This window comes from Calidris pugnax, unplaced genomic scaffold (genome assembly GCF_001431845.1).
Source record: "Calidris pugnax isolate Ruff unplaced genomic scaffold, ASM143184v1 scaffold25, whole genome shotgun sequence".
NCBI lineage: Eukaryota > Metazoa > Chordata > Aves > Charadriiformes > Scolopacidae > Calidris > Calidris pugnax.
Genome location: NW_015090805.1, coordinates 3,800,367 through 3,817,709, shown reverse-complemented (window position 1 = coordinate 3,817,709; position 17,343 = coordinate 3,800,367). Strand labels below are relative to the sequence as shown.

Below are 17,343 nucleotides of genomic sequence, written 5' to 3'. Positions count from 1 at the left end.
CCACTAGGAAGTTATGAATTCTATACAAAACAAACAATGTGTTTGAAAAAAAAATTACTTTAGCATTTCTATTTATAAACTACTCCATGATTTTCAGCTAAATCTATACATCTCAGCTGATCAAAGAACAGAGACAAATTGCCCTCTGGATTGCAGCTATGTAGCTGCATTTTCAATCCAAAAATCAATAAACAAAGCTTTTTGTTGATCTCCTTCCTGTTCATTATGATAAAAAATAGAGATAGTTCAAGGCAAAGCAATACTAATGATACACTGATAGTAAATAAAACAACAGAAACCAAATCTCAAAGGGAATGGACAAGCTTTAGTCAACCCGAACAAGAAATGCTGAGGAGAAACACAATAGCTATTCAGAAATTCAGAACACAGAAAAAGCCCCACTGGGGTCAGGCAAAAAAAATCTCTCTAATCTAGATACTCTGCAGTCAGCATTCATCTTTAATACTAATTTTGTATCATCACAGATGCTGCCATCAGCTCTCTGTTCACCACTTCTTTCAGACTGCTTCAGAATACAGAGAACACAATGGGGAAAAAAGATCAATTATACTCCCTAATGGATGAAGACAAAACATGAAAAAATATACATTTAACCTGAGGCAGAAAAGGGATTTAAAATAATCAGCACAACTTCACTTTTAGGGAGACTGACAAGCAGGTATGTTTACTCCTGAGACATAACGAAAGCACTAATTCAGTTAAGCGCATGCTAAACAGACACTACCTAAAATTGGCCCCAAAAGAACAGAAAAAGAGTAAAAAAAAAAAAAAGAAAAAGTAATTCCTTTCAAGTCACTGAAAGCTATAAACTTTCTTAAAAAGCCCCAACAAACAAACCACCCCACAATCTACCTGCCAAGCTCACTCACCTCTGGATGTTTACGTCTCATATGTCGACTCATGGATGCTCTGGTAGAAACCTTTGTTCCACACAGCTGACAGCTCTGGGCTTCTACCTTGTCGTGAGTCAGCTGGATGTGCTTCTGTAGCATGTAATCAGTGACATATTTCTTATCACAGACTGAGCAAGTCCACTGTTTTCCTACTGGTGGCAGATGGAAGGAAATGCTGTTAGCAAGAGCATCCAAAGAGCAGTACCATATTGTCAGAATCTCAACAAAAGGAATAATTTTATGGTGATAACTTGATGTGCAACATTAGTGCCAAAACTGGCAAGTCTAAAGCAAGCCTAGGAAAAAAATTAAGCTATTGTCTTGGGATACTATTCTTTAGAGGATTTACCTGTATGAATCAACTTATGAGTCTCCATTGTATTTCTCTCACTAAACGTCTTGCCACAGAGCTCGCACATGAAATCTTTGATTCCTGCGTGAAAAGCACATTTAACATCAGAGTGAAAATAGTCTAAGGTATCTGGGACAATTCTGAGTCTTGTATTACTAATAAAACCAATAATAAATCACAGCCAAACAAGTAGAAGCAGCCCAGCTTCACTAGCTATTTTTAGCTAAGTCATGCCACTATATCTGGCAAAAAACAAGAGAAATTGGTTTGGGAGGTAAAATCTTGTTTTGGGAAATGTGAGCCTGAAGACTAACTTAAACTCAACACTCTAGACCTACCCTAGACCAAACCCATCTCTCTTAAAAAAGCAAAATGTGAAACCAACCGAACTATGTATCTTAACTGTATAACGGGTGGTCTTGGCTGACAAAAGGACAAAACCTCACTTTTCAAAAAGGAGAATACACATATTTTTTAATTAGCGTTCTTCATACTCTCTGACTGTTCTAGACAAGAGGTCCCTCAGGAAGCATTTCACTGATTCAGTGCAACTTCTGTACATCTTTAGAGACCTCACCTGTGTGTCTTTTGTAATGCTTCAGCATGTTGACTTTCTGTGCAAATTTTCGGTGACACTCCTTGCATTCATATTCTTTAATCCCTTTGTGAAGTTTCATGTGGTGACGAAGTGCATGTTTTGTCTTCATTCCTGTGAGACAAAAAGTACAGCATGACAATTAGTCCACTGCTCCCACCTTCAGAGGAGAACTCAGGAAGATCATGCTGTTAGCCAAGAGCTCTAAGATTACATCTGCTGCATGTCCACAATTGCATATTTTTAATTGTTTAGGTAGCAGTGTACATTATAATTATTATTTTAATTCCAGGCAAAAGCTCTGGAAAATATCTGAGTAACCACTGAGCAGAAGCAAAACAGCAGGGACAAGCACAGACAAAACGTCATTAGAAGTGTCAGACTTCCTGCCTTCCACTAAAATACCAGTTTAGGTTTTTTCAAGTTACAATGCTAACAAGTCACAAACTCAAAGCAACTTCAACTCTATAAGGCTCTTAGAGAGAGAAATTACTCTATTTCTTAAGTCTGAAAACAGCCTAGAATGAAAAAATTAACTTGTTCACTTTTGTGCTGCAAATGCATTGTAACTCAGTCAGGTAAGCACTCCTCAATCTGACAAAAGCAAATTTAATTAAAATCAGTTTTTTCTTGCAGGCCATGAAACTAGATGGTATAAAATTTGGGGTAGTTTATGTAACCATAAGGCTCCTGATTATTACAGTTTCTACCTCTCAAAAATGTAGGATTTACAGCACTCCAAAAACCTTTTCAATGTTCTAAGAATGGAAGTAGTTTTAATTCAGATATTCACCTGCTATTCAGTATCACAATTAATGGAAAACAAGGCATTAGACATACCTTTGCCACATTCTGCACACAAGTATTCTCGGATATTATCATGGACTCGCATATGTTCTTTTAACATGTCTTTTCTAGCAAATGATTTGCCACATTGCTCACAAGCATGACTTTTTACACCTTAAAAATAAATTTAAAAGACAACATAAACAAAAAAAAATGTTAATGAATAATGTGCATCTCCTAAAAACTGCCTAAACTGGTGAATTAGAGGGCAACAGTCCACCTGTGTTGTCAACCACATCTTTCATGCATATTGTAGCCCAAACTAAATTAGAAGACTTTGGAGAGACAGAAAAGCTGGCTTTTTGTATGAGATCTGAAAAAAAAGATAAAGCCTGAGGTAGGAAAATATTGAATAGCATGAAATAATAATGAGCTGTTAAAAATGATTTTGCAATAGCAGCTTTCAGCCTGTGTAATGGTGAGAAGGTGGCATGGATAAGAATTTGGGGAAGAACAGAATACAGAATTAGGATTTTTAGCAGGTGAATCCTGCACCATATTAACTAGGAATCTGGATTTTGTGTCTAGACCAAATATCTTCATTAATACTGCCTGCTTTAGAAAACTCATCTACCCTGAAAGCACTTGTAACACTTATCTTACTGTAACTTACAGTAAAAACCCCTAACTTACTTCCTCCTGAAAAAAAATAAGGCGGGCACTGGCAACATAAACTTCTTTTTAATATTGATAATAAAGATAATAAAGAAATACAGCATTTTTACCTGTATGTATAAGCTTATGTCTTTCAAGATTTCCTATACTGTTAAAAATCCTTCCACAGATTTCACATGGATGGATGTATCTGAAACCAAAGAGACCAAAAACTATCATTCTTTTCTTGAGACAGAGATGGTTTTCAGTCATCTCTGCCAGTAACTATTTCATTTGGTAATACTAATTACTATAAAAGTTTCCTTGAAATATAAATTTATTTTTAAAACGAGCCTCTAAGTTCACTGCAACCTTGGAGCTGTCTGGCATTCCTCAAATCCTAGTTTTTAGAAAATATTTACCAAAATCACAGATTTATACTTTACAAAGACCAAACTGGGAGGCTGTTAACTAATCACCTGTGTGAAGTGAATCATTTGTGATATGTATTTCAAGCACTCATTATACAGTTTCAGATATTTTAGTACAGCCCAATTCTCTAAAAGCATCAGGTGGCAGAAGCACTGTAACTTCAAAAAAAGAAATAGCTCCTCTTATCAGTGCAGCATGTCATCTTACTTCTGTACGTTAGGATCAGGCAGGTTCTCCCGATGAATGACCATGTGTGCATGGTAAGTTGCCTTCAGGGCAAAACGTCGATTACAAATGCTACAGCCATAGCCTTTCTCCTTGTGCACATCCATTATGTGCTTCAGGTACTCCTTCCCTCTGCCGAAAGTCAACTGTGGAATGAACCAATAGTGAATGAAAGGGAAAAAAAGGTTCCTGGGAACAGCAACAATCTAGCAATGCATTACCAGGATCTAGAATAAAAGCTAGCAGACATAAATGTCCTGCATATCACTAGATGAAACATCTGTGAAAGCTGGATTTAGGCCTGAACCTCTTTGGCCATGACAAGCACATTGGTACAGGGCATCAGCTAACACATTTGGAAAACTAGCTTGAGATGGTACCTTTGCTTCTTGCACTGCCCAACTAGAGGACCACCAATTATTTGTGCACTGAGCTACACCCTTGAAGAGAACCACATCTAACCTCCACTAGCTGTCAAAGCAAGAACGCCACAGATGGAAAAAATGTTTTTTGAGCTCTAGGTGCACAGTAAACTCTAGTCTGCATAGTAAGCTTCAGCACTAGCTCCAGAAGAGTTGGTATTTCTAGACACTGCAGGGCAGTGACTCTAGCTCAGCTCCTGGAAGTGCTACTACTACAATAGACAGGCGCACCACTACTTAGCTCCCTGGACTAAGTAGCCCTGCACACGCAGATATGCTCCAACATATCAGGGAAAGTGCCATTGACATGATGTTTTGCTCCAATTTTTGAACTATTCAGGGTATTTCCGACAGCACTGCACAGTTTGGTGAAGGTGTACTTTGGGATGAGAAAAAATGTAGAGAGAGATTCTTAAGAGCTCAAAAGAACTATTTTACTAAGATTCATTCACATGTTGATCTCCCTTAGGAATGCGTGAATAGATATTTTCAGCCAAAAAAAGCCTCCCCGTCTCATCACAGGTAGCACTAATGTTCCACAGGTGTTGCCTTACACAACTGTTTATTTCACAAACACCTGCAAAAGCACTGAAAAAAACACCAGCTTCCAAAAAAGAGCTTTCTAATTCGAATGGCACAATTGCCCACATTTGGACGCACACAATTTTATATAGTCTATGGACCCATTAAGTGTCAGGCATTAAAATTACCACATTGAAAGCAGGCACAGGATTAACTGTTGTGATACCACATCTTCTTATGCTTACTGACATAAGCTTAAAATTGTTTTGCACTCAAAACCAGTTTACAGAAAAGAACAGAAAACTGAAGTATTACTATCTCCATATCTTTAAAATTAAGGTAAGCTAAGCACTTTGACCACATTTAGTGTAGACTGTGAAATAATCTCTGATTTCCAGAGGCCAAGTCTGCAGCTTAACTACCAAAATTCCCTCGTCCCTATGTCAGCTTGGCCAGTTTGGCTGTTCTTACTGAATGCCTTTGCATCCCACCTGCACCAGCACAGGATACTTGCCCAGTAAAGGCACAAAATACAAATGGGGTGTAAGGACCCCATTCTTCCTTTACAAAATGGCAAAACCCATGCACTAAGAGGTTTAAAAAAAAAAATCTTCCTTTCTCAGCTGACAACTGAGTAAAGTCTGTTCCAGGAGTACTTCTAATGTCACCCTGTTAGTAATACAGTAGGCCAAGAATAAGCAGTTACACTGAACAGAAGGAGCAGTCGTAATCCTCCACACTGGATATCCACTAGAAGACCCTCTGATCGCATCAAAATTAATCAATTTGTGGACTGTATCATTCAGAAATGCTATAATGATTTTAATTTGCATATAATTAAAAGGTAGTGTAAGATTTAAATGTTCTTTTATTGTTTCTCCCTCTAGGTTTGCTTGCTTGCCTCCTTGCACACAGGTAATTGTATGTATCTGTATTCTAAGTGTTTAGTGTTCACCTTACAGTACACCACCTTAAGTCTTATGGAATAGCATCACTTCAAAGATAAGAGGTAACAAGCACTGGCAGAAGAGAGTAGACCTGTGAACTGGCCTTCTCTTTGTAAACTCTTAATACTGTTTAAAATTCTGAATGATTTACGACATCTCCACTCCCTCCCTCCCTCCCTCCCAAAACAAGTTAATTTGAAAGTATTTAAAGCTACCTGGCACCTTTTGCAGCTATACTTGTGAGGCTCAGAATCTGCACTTTCATCAGAGTTGTCATCGTTTTCCTCTGATGAGATTCCAATTTTACCAATGAACTCTTCTCTTTGGTGATCATCCATGAGCGCTATGTCCTGTGTAGGGTGGGAAAGAATATTCTGTTTTAATAGATTAAACTTCTACTTCAAAGTTAACACCTAGTCAGCCTTTGTTGCCATGCAGACTGCCTTGCATTGACAATTGCTACAACATTGTTTATTTAAAATATCCTCCTGCTTCATTCAATTCAGATAAACAAAGTTTCTCTGTTAATGACCAAACAAAGAACTGTTTATCCAAACAAATAATACTTATTTTTTTGTGTAAAAAAGGAACTTCAACATAAAGAGAGACTCAACTGGCCCAGTATTACATCCATAAAAACAGCTTTATAAGCACCACTGAGTGATACAATTCCCTTCTGATTCAATTCCTTACAATTCAGTGTTAACCCAGTTACGTCAAATTAACCTCTGTCTGATTAAGCACTATTAATAAGGGTTCTTTTTTGTTATTTGGAACATTCTGATAAAATGAGGTAAGGAACTCAATACACAGGCAGTTATGCTGGCATATACACAATCACCAGCATGGAACAGGCAAAAACAATTAGTAGTTTTGTTTGGATTTTTTTTCTCCACAAAGAGAGAGAATGACATTCACCCCTCAGCCCAACCAACCTACACCTGGAACAATACATCTGTTTGCAGCCTTCCTGTTCAGTTGTTCTCCCTGCCTTAAACTGAGCAACCTCTGTGATTCACCCAAGGTGACAGGGGTGGTTTTTCCATAGCGTTCAGAACAGTGTTCTGCAGTGGTAGCTAAAATAACTTCAAATATGACAGTTCCCATGCTCTGTAGAAACAGAGCCATGGATAAATCAAAGCACAACTCACGCTAGGCTGCTGTAGAAACATCACTGCACAGGGTACATGATCACTGTTGTGTTCCCAGTATGAGCAGGTGGCCATAACAGTCTCAATATATTTATTGATATATTGATGTATCTGCTAAGTAACATGCCTTTTCTAACAAATTATTATCACAATACCTTAAAATGGACATGAATATGATCTCTCAACACATCCACCCTGAAAAATTTACGTCCACAGATTTCACAAGTGTATTTCTTGTCTCCATGTGTTAAAAGGTGTTTGTTCATATTGCTCCTACATGAAAATACCTAAAAGAAAAGAAGGAAGGAAGGGGTTTTGTATCATAATCATCATTTGTATCATGATATAGCAGGGCTACAGTTATTTGCAAGTTATCCAATGGACAGCACAGAACATATTTACTGTCCTGTTTTATTCATTCTGGCAGAAACATGTAAGCGCTCCTGTTACCCACCGAGCAGGCTACCTCAGAAACTGCTGCCACAGCATAATACAGGTGCAGAGTTCCAAGGAACCCACTGAAATTGGCTACTCATCAGAGGCAGACTTTCAAAAAAGCTGCAGCAGAATTACATAGGGTAGATTTAGAAATATTTATACAGTGTCTTTTGAATCATGAATGTCTATAAAAAGACACATCCACAAAATCTACCTTCATTGATACGTAACATACCCAAAGGATCAAAACCAAAGGACTACACACCAACTTAAGAGTTGCTCGAGTACATCTTGCACCATGAATCATTAAACATTTATAAAATCACTGGTTGAACCCACAGTCTTTGTACCTGAGATAACAACAACTTCAGATCATGAGCATTAAGCACCCAAATGCAAAAGTGTTATGACTACACCATGAATTCACTTTGATTTCTAAAAGAAAATGATTCCCAATGCATACAGCAATGAGTATCAAACTCAAGCTGTTTACATTCCAGCAGAAAAAATAATTCACTCTAAATAACATAAGCCATGAGATTTCACTGACAGACATAGTGGCCATCTTATATTCTACATTGCACTACACATCCTGAATAAAAGTCTAGTCTGAACTTCAGTTTTGTTATTACCTTTGTCCTACCAGCTCCCACCATCCCTGGCCACAGTGGGCTTGGATGTACAACGGAGCTAAGGCAGTTTAAAGAGTAATGTCCTGGCTGGGCAACAGGGCTCGCTGGTAACTGACCACACGCCAGTCCAGGTAGTGAGGTAACCTCACTTGGCACAAAGCTGAGTGCACATTTACCTCAACCTTTTGCCTATTCAGGTAGGCTGGTATTGTGGTTTCATACACGGGTGGTAACTTGTTATGCCATGGTAGCTCCTTTGGAGGTGCTGGGTTGAGGCGCACCGTACCTCTGCAGCACCCTGGGAGCTACAATGCAGAGCTTCACATGGCACAGGCTGGCAAGGACACTCACCTTCCCGCACACGGGGCATCCTGAAGGCTCCTTCTTGTAGCGAACCATGTTTTCCGTGCTGTGCTCAAAGTCTTCTCTTTTCACACGCCTCACCCCTTAACAGAACAGTTCCCATCAAAAAACAAAACAAAAAAATAAACCATGGTTTTCCACTCCAATCTGCATGCCCTTTCAGGTGAATACTGTAAAGAAGAGTGAAACACTGGGAAGAGCCTCAATGAAGAATTTAATTGCTAACAAAAGGATAACTTCTAAATTAAAACGGCATCTTAAGAATATAAATGCAGTCTGTCAAAGTGATGTACTTTGGCTTATCAGTTATTACACAAAATGTAAAGTGTCTGAAAACAGACATTTATTGTCAACATCAGGAAACAGGCAGATCTAGTAGGCCTTGACACTTCGATCCTGGCCCAGAAATTCCCCCTCACAGTCTCTAAGGAGAGAGGGAACCATCCAGCATCATCTTTTCTGCTTAATGATGATTTCCAATCTCTTTGTCAGCTACTTTCAGGAGAGAAGAGGGCTGCTGCTGTTCTGTGACAGCTAAACATGAGATGCCTTGCCATTGCCATTCAGCTCCTTGTTCTCTACCTGTCTTCTAGTTCATGACACAAAGATCTGAATCACAAGAGCAGCCAGTGACAGTCAGCTATGTCCGAACTACCAAATTAGATAACCTGCCTCCTTTTTTTTGAATGACCTTTGCTCTTACCATCTAGATTGCTAGAGACATTTTAATACATATTTTGGCAATCTACCATCACCCAAGTTTTTCCAAGATTCTTTGAGTTCCTATAACATCCTTAAATGTTTGAGATTTTGAACAGTAAACTCTTAAAATACCATCTTCATGTATTCTCAAGGTTCCGAAAGATAACATCACAGAGCATTCCACTTATACTGTATTTATACAGTAGTCACTTTCAGTCATACGTTGCAAGTTAATTCTCTGCCTTCAGATTTTCAAGTTACCGCATTTATTTTTTTTAGAAAAAGAAAGAATAGAATTCAAAGAAAGGAAAAAAATACAATTAAAATCATCTAGTCTAAACTACTGGATTATAAACCAAGCAACTTTCACATGACTGTTAGTAGCACTGGATTCAATCACATGAGGCTGAAAGAAAAAAAAAAGGTAGGTGCTCTGAGAAAGTTTTTCATAGAATTAGACAACTCCCCTCCAGGATCTGTTACTATTATTTTTAATAAACGTCACGTTTTGCTGATCTAGATCAGGTAACTGACTGAAAAATGACAGCTACCATCCAGAAGAATCTAATGCGTAATCATTTCCTTAATCCTTCCACCTCTATTGCTGTTTCAAGAGTAATAATTAGGTTCATCTGCAGTATACCTACCTTCCAAGTGTCGTCTTTGATGGTCTAGCATGACATCCTTACGGTAGAACATCTTATTGCAGATTTCACATGCAAACTTCTTATCCCCATGCTTTTTCTTGTGTTTTGAAAGATTACTGTTTGTAGAGAAGAATCTGAAACACATCTCGCACTGGAATGTCTTGTCATCTGTAAGCAAGAGAACCCATGCAGTTCTTTACAGGTGAAAGCGGGTTTTGCGTATCTGTGAGATAGGTAGTTCTCTTGTTAGACCTGATTTTTACCATATAATGCATCATTTTATGGACTGAGGAGAGAGATGCAAAAGCATGTATTTTTCTTTTACTTTAAAGTTTGTCTTCCCATTAAAAAGAGAATAAGCATCAAACAACCCATTGAGTTTATTTTTGCTACCTATGAGTTTAAATATCACTGGAGGACATTTCTTTAAAGGCAATAAATACATATGACACTAACTTGAACAGTGACTCTTGCATCATAACTTCCTCACGTGGGGTATTTCCATTGTGGTCTGGCATATTTGGAGTTTGGAGTGGATTCTGTTACAGTTGATTCAAGTTTTTAACGTTGGTACAAGTCACTTCATGTACAGCAACACAACATCACACGAACTCTAAGCGCCACGATACTTCTTGCCAGTACTGGTTCCTAATACCAGCCAGTACTGAATATTCCAGAAGAAAATATAAAAACTCCAGACCATTACATGACAATAGGCCAACAGGGAAATTGTTTTGCATACAATAGTCAAGACTTTTGTTGGAACATGAAAGCATGGTCCTGTACATGGAATCTCCCAATGCTACAGCAATTACAAAGAAGCAATAGTTTGATGCACTAAAGAGCAGAGCAAAAACTGCTGTGTGTTTTGGTAACAGTCAACTCAGAAAAAGAGCTGTTGTCTTTTAATAAACAGAATACTGAGGTTATTTGGCATTACTTTCCATTCTTCATAAAGCTGAGTTTTTATACAAGTTGTACCCTCAGAAAGAAAATGACTTTGAATAACTCCAGACCATTACATGACAATAGGCCAACAGGGAAATTGTTTTGCATACAATAGTCAAGACTTTTGTTGGAACATGAAAGCATGGTCCTGTACATGGAATCTCCCAATGCTACAGCAATTACAAAGAAGCAATAGTTTGATGCACTAAAGAGCAGAGCAAAAACTGCTGTGTGTTTTGGTAACAGTCAACTCAGAAAAAGAGCTGTTGTCTTTTAATAAACAGAATACTGAGGTTATTTGGCATTACTTTCCATTCTTCATAAAGCTGAGTTTTTATACAAGTTGTACCCTCAGAAAGAAAATGACTCTTGAATGGTGTTGTAAGGGGCAACTACCCAGGTGATCCTGGACTGACAATTATCATGGGTCCATAAAAGTAATCACTGTGTCATTTTCTAAGCGTAAGATCACTCAGCATAAGTAATATGAGTAACTCCAGACCATTACATGACAATAGGCCAATGGGGAAATTGTTTTGCATTCAATAGTTGAGACTTTTGTTGGAACATGAAAGCGTGGTCCTGTACATGGAATCTCCCAATGCTACAGCAATTACAAAGAAGCAATAGTTTGATGCACTAAAGAGCAGAGCAAAAACTGCTGCTTGTTTTGGTAACAGTCAACTCAGAAAAAGAGCTGCTGTCTTTTAATAAACAGAATACTGAGGTTATTTGGCATTACTTTCCATTCTTCATAAAGCTGAGTTTTTATACAAGTTGTACCCTCAGAAAGAAAATGACTCTTGAATGGTGTTGTAAGGGGCAACTACCCAGGTGATCCTGGACTGACAATTATCATGGGTCCATAAAAGTAATCACTGTGTCATTTTCTAAGCGTAAGATCACTCAGCATAAGTAATATGAGTAAGCATAAGGGATGGCTATGGGAGAAAAGGACAGGTTCTAGTGATACCAAAAAAAACCCCAATCACCTAGTGAGACTACCAGAAGTCCAAAGAGAGAAAGCATAAGAAAGCAGAAGAAAACTGTAAAGCCAGAAAATTTGCCCCCTTTCCAGTTCCTCTATTTCAGAGAAATGAGGTGAAACTTAGTTTCAGAAAATAAAGTTAAAAGAGAGATGGCAACAGGCTATCTGTGAATATACAAATGAAATACCAGCGAGGATATTAGACAGGTGAGCAGGAGATATTAAAAAAAGCATTATGTAAGTGTATATGTGGCTTCTGCTGGCTGTATTTTTCTATCACAGCAATGAGGGAAGGGAAGAAGGAAAGAGGCAAGTTGCTTGTTGTGATGATGAAAAAAATATCCTAAATGCTTACTCCCCCTTTGTAATTACTATGCTGAGATGGATTTGCGGACATCCCCACAAAAGGAAGTAGAGATGACAGGAAGCAGAAGGTTAGCTGTTCTCACCTGTCCTGCAGTTATGGAATTCCAATGCACTCTCTATCCGAAAGGCCTTTTCACACGTGGTGCACTTATATCTGTACTCACTGTCAACCTGAGGATTGCAAACGGCAACTGTTTAAGCAGAGAAACAACCAAGTAACTTCTGACAGGGAAATTCTAAATCTCAACTACTTTTTCTGTTTCTGCCCTGTCCAATTTTTCTTCCTTCAACAAGACACTTAAACACACATTGATGCAAAATTCTGATGCTACATCGTCCTGCCATGTTCCTACATCTGAGCTCTATACAAAAAAAGAAAAAAAAAAAGTAAATCATGCACCTGTGTGCATGGAACAGTCTTCCTGATAACCCCCAATCCAACCCAGTGACAGAATTTTTGAGAAGCAAGATGTAATCTGACTCATCCTCATAAACCAAGCAACTTTCACATGACTGTTAGTAGCACTGGATTCAATCACATGAGGCTGAAAGAAAAAAAAAAGGTAGGTGCTCTGAGAAAGTTTTTCATAGAATTAGACAACTCCCCTCCAGGATCTGTTACTATTATTTTTAATAAACGTCACGTTTTGCTGATCTAGATCAGGTAACTGACTGAAAAATGACAGCTACCATCCAGAAGAATCTAATGCGTAATCATTTCCTTAATCCTTCCACCTCTATTGCTGTTTCAAGAGTAATAATTAGGTTCATCTGCAGTATACCTACCTTCCAAGTGTCGTCTTTGATGGTCTAGCATGACATCCTTACGGTAGAACATCTTATTGCAGATTTCACATGCAAACTTCTTATCCCCATGCTTTTTCTTGTGTTTTGAAAGATTACTGTTTGTAGAGAAGAATCTGAAACACATCTCGCACTGGAATGTCTTGTCATCTGTAAGCAAGAGAACCCATGCAGTTCTTTACAGGTGAAAGCGGGTTTTGCGTATCTGTGAGATAGGTAGTTCTCTTGTTAGACCTGATTTTTACCATATAATGCATCATTTTATGGACTGAGGAGAGAGATGCAAAAGCATGTATTTTTCTTTTACTTTAAAGTTTGTCTTCCCATTAAAAAGAGAATAAGCATCAAACAACCCATTGAGTTTATTTTTGCTACCTATGAGTTTAAATATCACTGGAGGACATTTCTTTAAAGGCAATAAATACATATGACACTAACTTGAACAGTGACTCTTGCATCATAACTTCCTCACGTGGGGTATTTCCATTGTGGTCTGGCATATTTGGAGTTTGGAGTGGATTCTGTTACAGTTGATTCAAGTTTTTAACGTTGGTACAAGTCACTTCATGTACAGCAACACAACATCACACGAACTCTAAGCGCCACGATACTTCTTGCCAGTACTGGTTCCTAATACCAGCCAGTACTGAATATTCCAGAAGAAAATATAAAAACTCCAGACCATTACATGACAATAGGCCAACAGGGAAATTGTTTTGCATACAATAGTCAAGACTTTTGTTGGAACATGAAAGCATGGTCCTGTACATGGAATCTCCCAATGCTACAGCAATTACAAAGAAGCAATAGTTTGATGCACTAAAGAGCAGAGCAAAAACTGCTGTGTGTTTTGGTAACAGTCAACTCAGAAAAAGAGCTGTTGTCTTTTAATAAACAGAATACTGAGGTTATTTGGCATTACTTTCCATTCTTCATAAAGCTGAGTTTTTATACAAGTTGTACCCTCAGAAAGAAAATGACTTTGAATGGGGCAACTACCCAGGTGATCCTGGACTGACAATTATCATGGGTCCATAAAAGTAATCACTGTGTCATTTTCTAAGCGTAAGATCACTCAGCATAAGTAATATGAGTAAGCATAAGGGATGGCTATGGGAGAAAAGTACAGGTTCTAGTGATACAAAAAAAAACTCCAACCACCTGGTGAGACTACTAGAAGTCTAAAGAGAGACAGCATGAGAAAGCAGAAGAAAACTGTAAAGCCAGAAAATTTGCCCCCTTTCCAGTTCCTCTATTTCAGAGAAATGAGGTGAAACTTAGTTTCAGAAAATAAAGTTAAAAGAGAGATGGCAACAGGCTATCTGTGAATATACAAATGAAATACCAGCGAGGATATTAGACAGGTGAGCAGGAGATATTAAAAAAAGCATTATGTAAGTGTATGTGTGGCTCTGCTGGCTATATTTTTCTTATCATAGCAATGAGGGAAGGGAGGAAGGAAAGAGGCAAGTTGCTTGTTGTGATGATGAAAAAAATATCCTAAATGCTTACTCCCCCTTTGTAATTACTATGCTGAGATGGATTTGCGGACATCCCCACAAAAGGAAGTAGAGATGACAGGAAGCAGAAGGTTAGCTGTTCTCACCTGTCCTGCAGTTATGGAATTCCAATGCACTCTCTATCCGAAAGGCCTTTTCACACGTGGTGCACTTATATCTGTACTCACTGTCAACCTGAGGATTGCAAATGGACTGTTTAAGCAGAGAAACAACCAAGTAACTTTTGACAGGGAAATTCTAAATCTCAACTACTTTTTCTGTTTCTGCCCTGTCCAATTTTTCTTCCTTCAACAAGACACTTAAACACACATTGATGCAAAATTCTGATGCTACATCGTCCTGCCATGTTCCTACATCTGAGCTCTATACAAAAAAAGAAAAAAAAAAAGTAAATCATGCACCTGTGTGCATGGAACAGTCTTCCTGATAACCCCCAATCCAACCCAGTGACAGAATTTTTGAGAAGCAAGATGTAATCTGACTCATCCTCCAGCTCCAGAACGCATGCCAACAAATTCACAGCTTAGGACTGAGAAGCAAGATGTAATCTGACTCATCCTCTAGCTCCAAACGCATGTCAACAAATTCACAGCTTAGGAGCTTGATGCTGAGCAGCAATGGAAATATTCACTGATAAGGCCCCACTACAAACATGTTTAATATTTATATGGCAGCAGCACTGAAAGGCCCTCACCAAGAGGCATAGTGTTGCTGTGGTAAGCACTGTACACTTACGTATGTGTGCGCAGCACTTAATGCCACAGCCTTTACCCAGAGAGTTCATACATTAAATAAGGCCATAGGTGGGGATAAATAAAATAGGACAAGCAAACAAGACTGCAACAATCCTATTTAGTACCATAAACTGAAGTCAGATGCCACCTCTAGATGATGGAGGTTCAGGTAACTCCAGCTTGTGTTGCTGTAACTGATGCCTGAAAACAACTTCCTATAGGAAATTCAGAAACGAAAAAGGACTTGTATGCACACATTAAATAAGGCCATAGGTGGGGATAAATAAAATAGGACAAGCAAACAAGACTGCAACAATCCTATTTAGTACCATAAACTGAAGTCAGATGCCACCTCTAGATGATGGAGGTTCAGGTAACTCCAGCTTGTGTTGCTGTAACTGATGCCTGAAAACAACTTCCTATAGGAAATTCAGAAACGAAAAAGGACTTGTATGCTCAAAAGCGTGTCCACACTTCCCAAATTTATCAGCTGTTCTAACAGAAGATGTTTTCTCTCCCTATCAGTCTTGTCTCACTTATTCACACGGATATCTGCTCAAATTTAATTGACCCAAGCTCTGCAGGCAGCACCTGGAAGTTCACTGTGCATCTTCACCTAACCTCAGAAAGAGACCACCAGTCATTTCCACTCACTTCGTTCCTGCTGTGCTTGTATGAAACATGCTGCTTCAAGCTCTCTTTTCGGCTGAACAGCTTTGCGCATTCCTCACATTTAAATAGTTTGTCACCTGAGGGCATCAATCAAGATAAAATACAATAAAAAAAATTAAGTAGTCAGTGACTGACAATAATCAACTCCAGGTAAGACAGAGGAAACCAAAGCACAAACAGCTGCAAACAAACAGGCGGGCGATGGGAAACTACTAATTCAGGAGATTCAAATAGCGGAATTTAACTTTTTGCAACAATTTCGACAAAAAATTTTGTTTGGTTCTCCCACCCTTTTTAAACTGCTGTTTAAAATATGTACCTAAATTCAAATCTGAAGTACTCCAACTTTCAGCTACTATCTTCTCATGATTTGGTCTGCAAAACTAAGAGTTCTCTAGAGAGAGTTTAAAAAAATAAAGAAAAAAGGGTTCTATTAAAATTATCCCAAAATTTAAGAATAGCTTAGCTCTTCTTTTACTCCAAGCTGGAACCACCAAAATCAATATGCAAGCGAGGCAAAATCAAACCCACCATGAGAACGGATGTGCCTGCTGAGGTTGCTGCTGTTCTGGAAGATCTTACTGCAGATACTGCATTGATAGACTCGCTTGTGCTCCCCAAGTTGTTTTATCAGCTTCCGCCGTATACCATGTCTACTGGAGAGAATTAAACTTCTTTTGAGGGACATGGTGTTTTGGTGATGAGCAAACCTACTGGATTAGAGAAAGAGAGGCAGGGACTGAAAGGTATCCCACAGGTTGCAAGAAAGAGTCCCACCAGCTGGCAAAAGCTAGAGGAGTGTTATGCTCAGCTTCTGGCAGGAGAGGGGAGCCTGGAGCTTCCTCAGTGCCAAGGCACCCTCCTGGCCACCCCCTGGAAGCAGCAGATGTCAGAGTTACAGCTCACTCCAAATTATCTTCACCCAGCACAAACAAGGGAAAAAGCAGCAGCCACCAGCCTCAGAGATTCTCTCTGCAGGCTCCTCAGAGGAACATAAAGGATCTGTTCTGCTTATCCTCTGAAAACATTAGCACCATTTCAGCTTAGAAAGATTGGCAGTTCACATGCAAAAGGCAAATATGATAAGAGGGCAGCAGGGCGCCAAGAAGCAGTACTGTTCTATTTCCCAGCACAGACATCCCCACAAAAGGAAGTAGAGATGACAGGAAGCAGAAGGTTAGCTGTTCTCACCTGTCCTGCAGTTATGGAATTCCAATGCACTCTCTATCCGAAAGGCCTTTTCACACGTGGTGCACTTATATCTGTACTCACTGTCAACCTGAGGATTGCAAATGGACTGTTTAAGCAGAGAAACAACCAAGTAACTTTTGACAGGGAAATTCTAAATCTCAACTACTTTTTCTGTTTCTGCCCTGTCCAATTTTTCTTCTTTCAACAGGACACTTAAACACACATTGATGCAAAATTCTGATGCTATATCGTCCTGCCATGTTCCTACATCTGAGCTCTATACAAAAAAAAGAAAAAAAAAGTAAATCATGCACCTGTGTGCATGGAACAGTCTTCCT

The 17,343-nt window shown here is 38.8% G+C and overlaps 1 protein-coding gene across 1 annotated transcript in view; it reads right to left on the bottom strand.

The window, feature by feature from the left end:
* PRDM15 (PR domain containing 15) overlaps window positions 1-17,343 on the bottom strand; it is a 41,294-nt gene that overhangs the window by 7,131 nt on the left and 16,820 nt on the right. The window contains exons 10-20 of the mRNA XM_014938213.1: window positions 17,006-17,093; window positions 12,871-13,038; window positions 8,422-8,516; window positions 7,156-7,287; window positions 6,065-6,199; window positions 3,941-4,104; window positions 3,433-3,512; window positions 2,702-2,821; window positions 1,844-1,975; window positions 1,264-1,347; window positions 891-1,066 (exon numbers count right to left, since the gene is read on the bottom strand). Of these exons, the coding sequence (XP_014793699.1) occupies window positions 891-1,066; window positions 1,264-1,347; window positions 1,844-1,975; window positions 2,702-2,821; window positions 3,433-3,512; window positions 3,941-4,104; window positions 6,065-6,199; window positions 7,156-7,287; window positions 8,422-8,516; window positions 12,871-13,038; window positions 17,006-17,093 (1,374 nt within the window). The remainder of the gene's footprint in view (window positions 1-890; window positions 1,067-1,263; window positions 1,348-1,843; window positions 1,976-2,701; window positions 2,822-3,432; window positions 3,513-3,940; window positions 4,105-6,064; window positions 6,200-7,155; window positions 7,288-8,421; window positions 8,517-12,870; window positions 13,039-17,005; window positions 17,094-17,343) is intronic.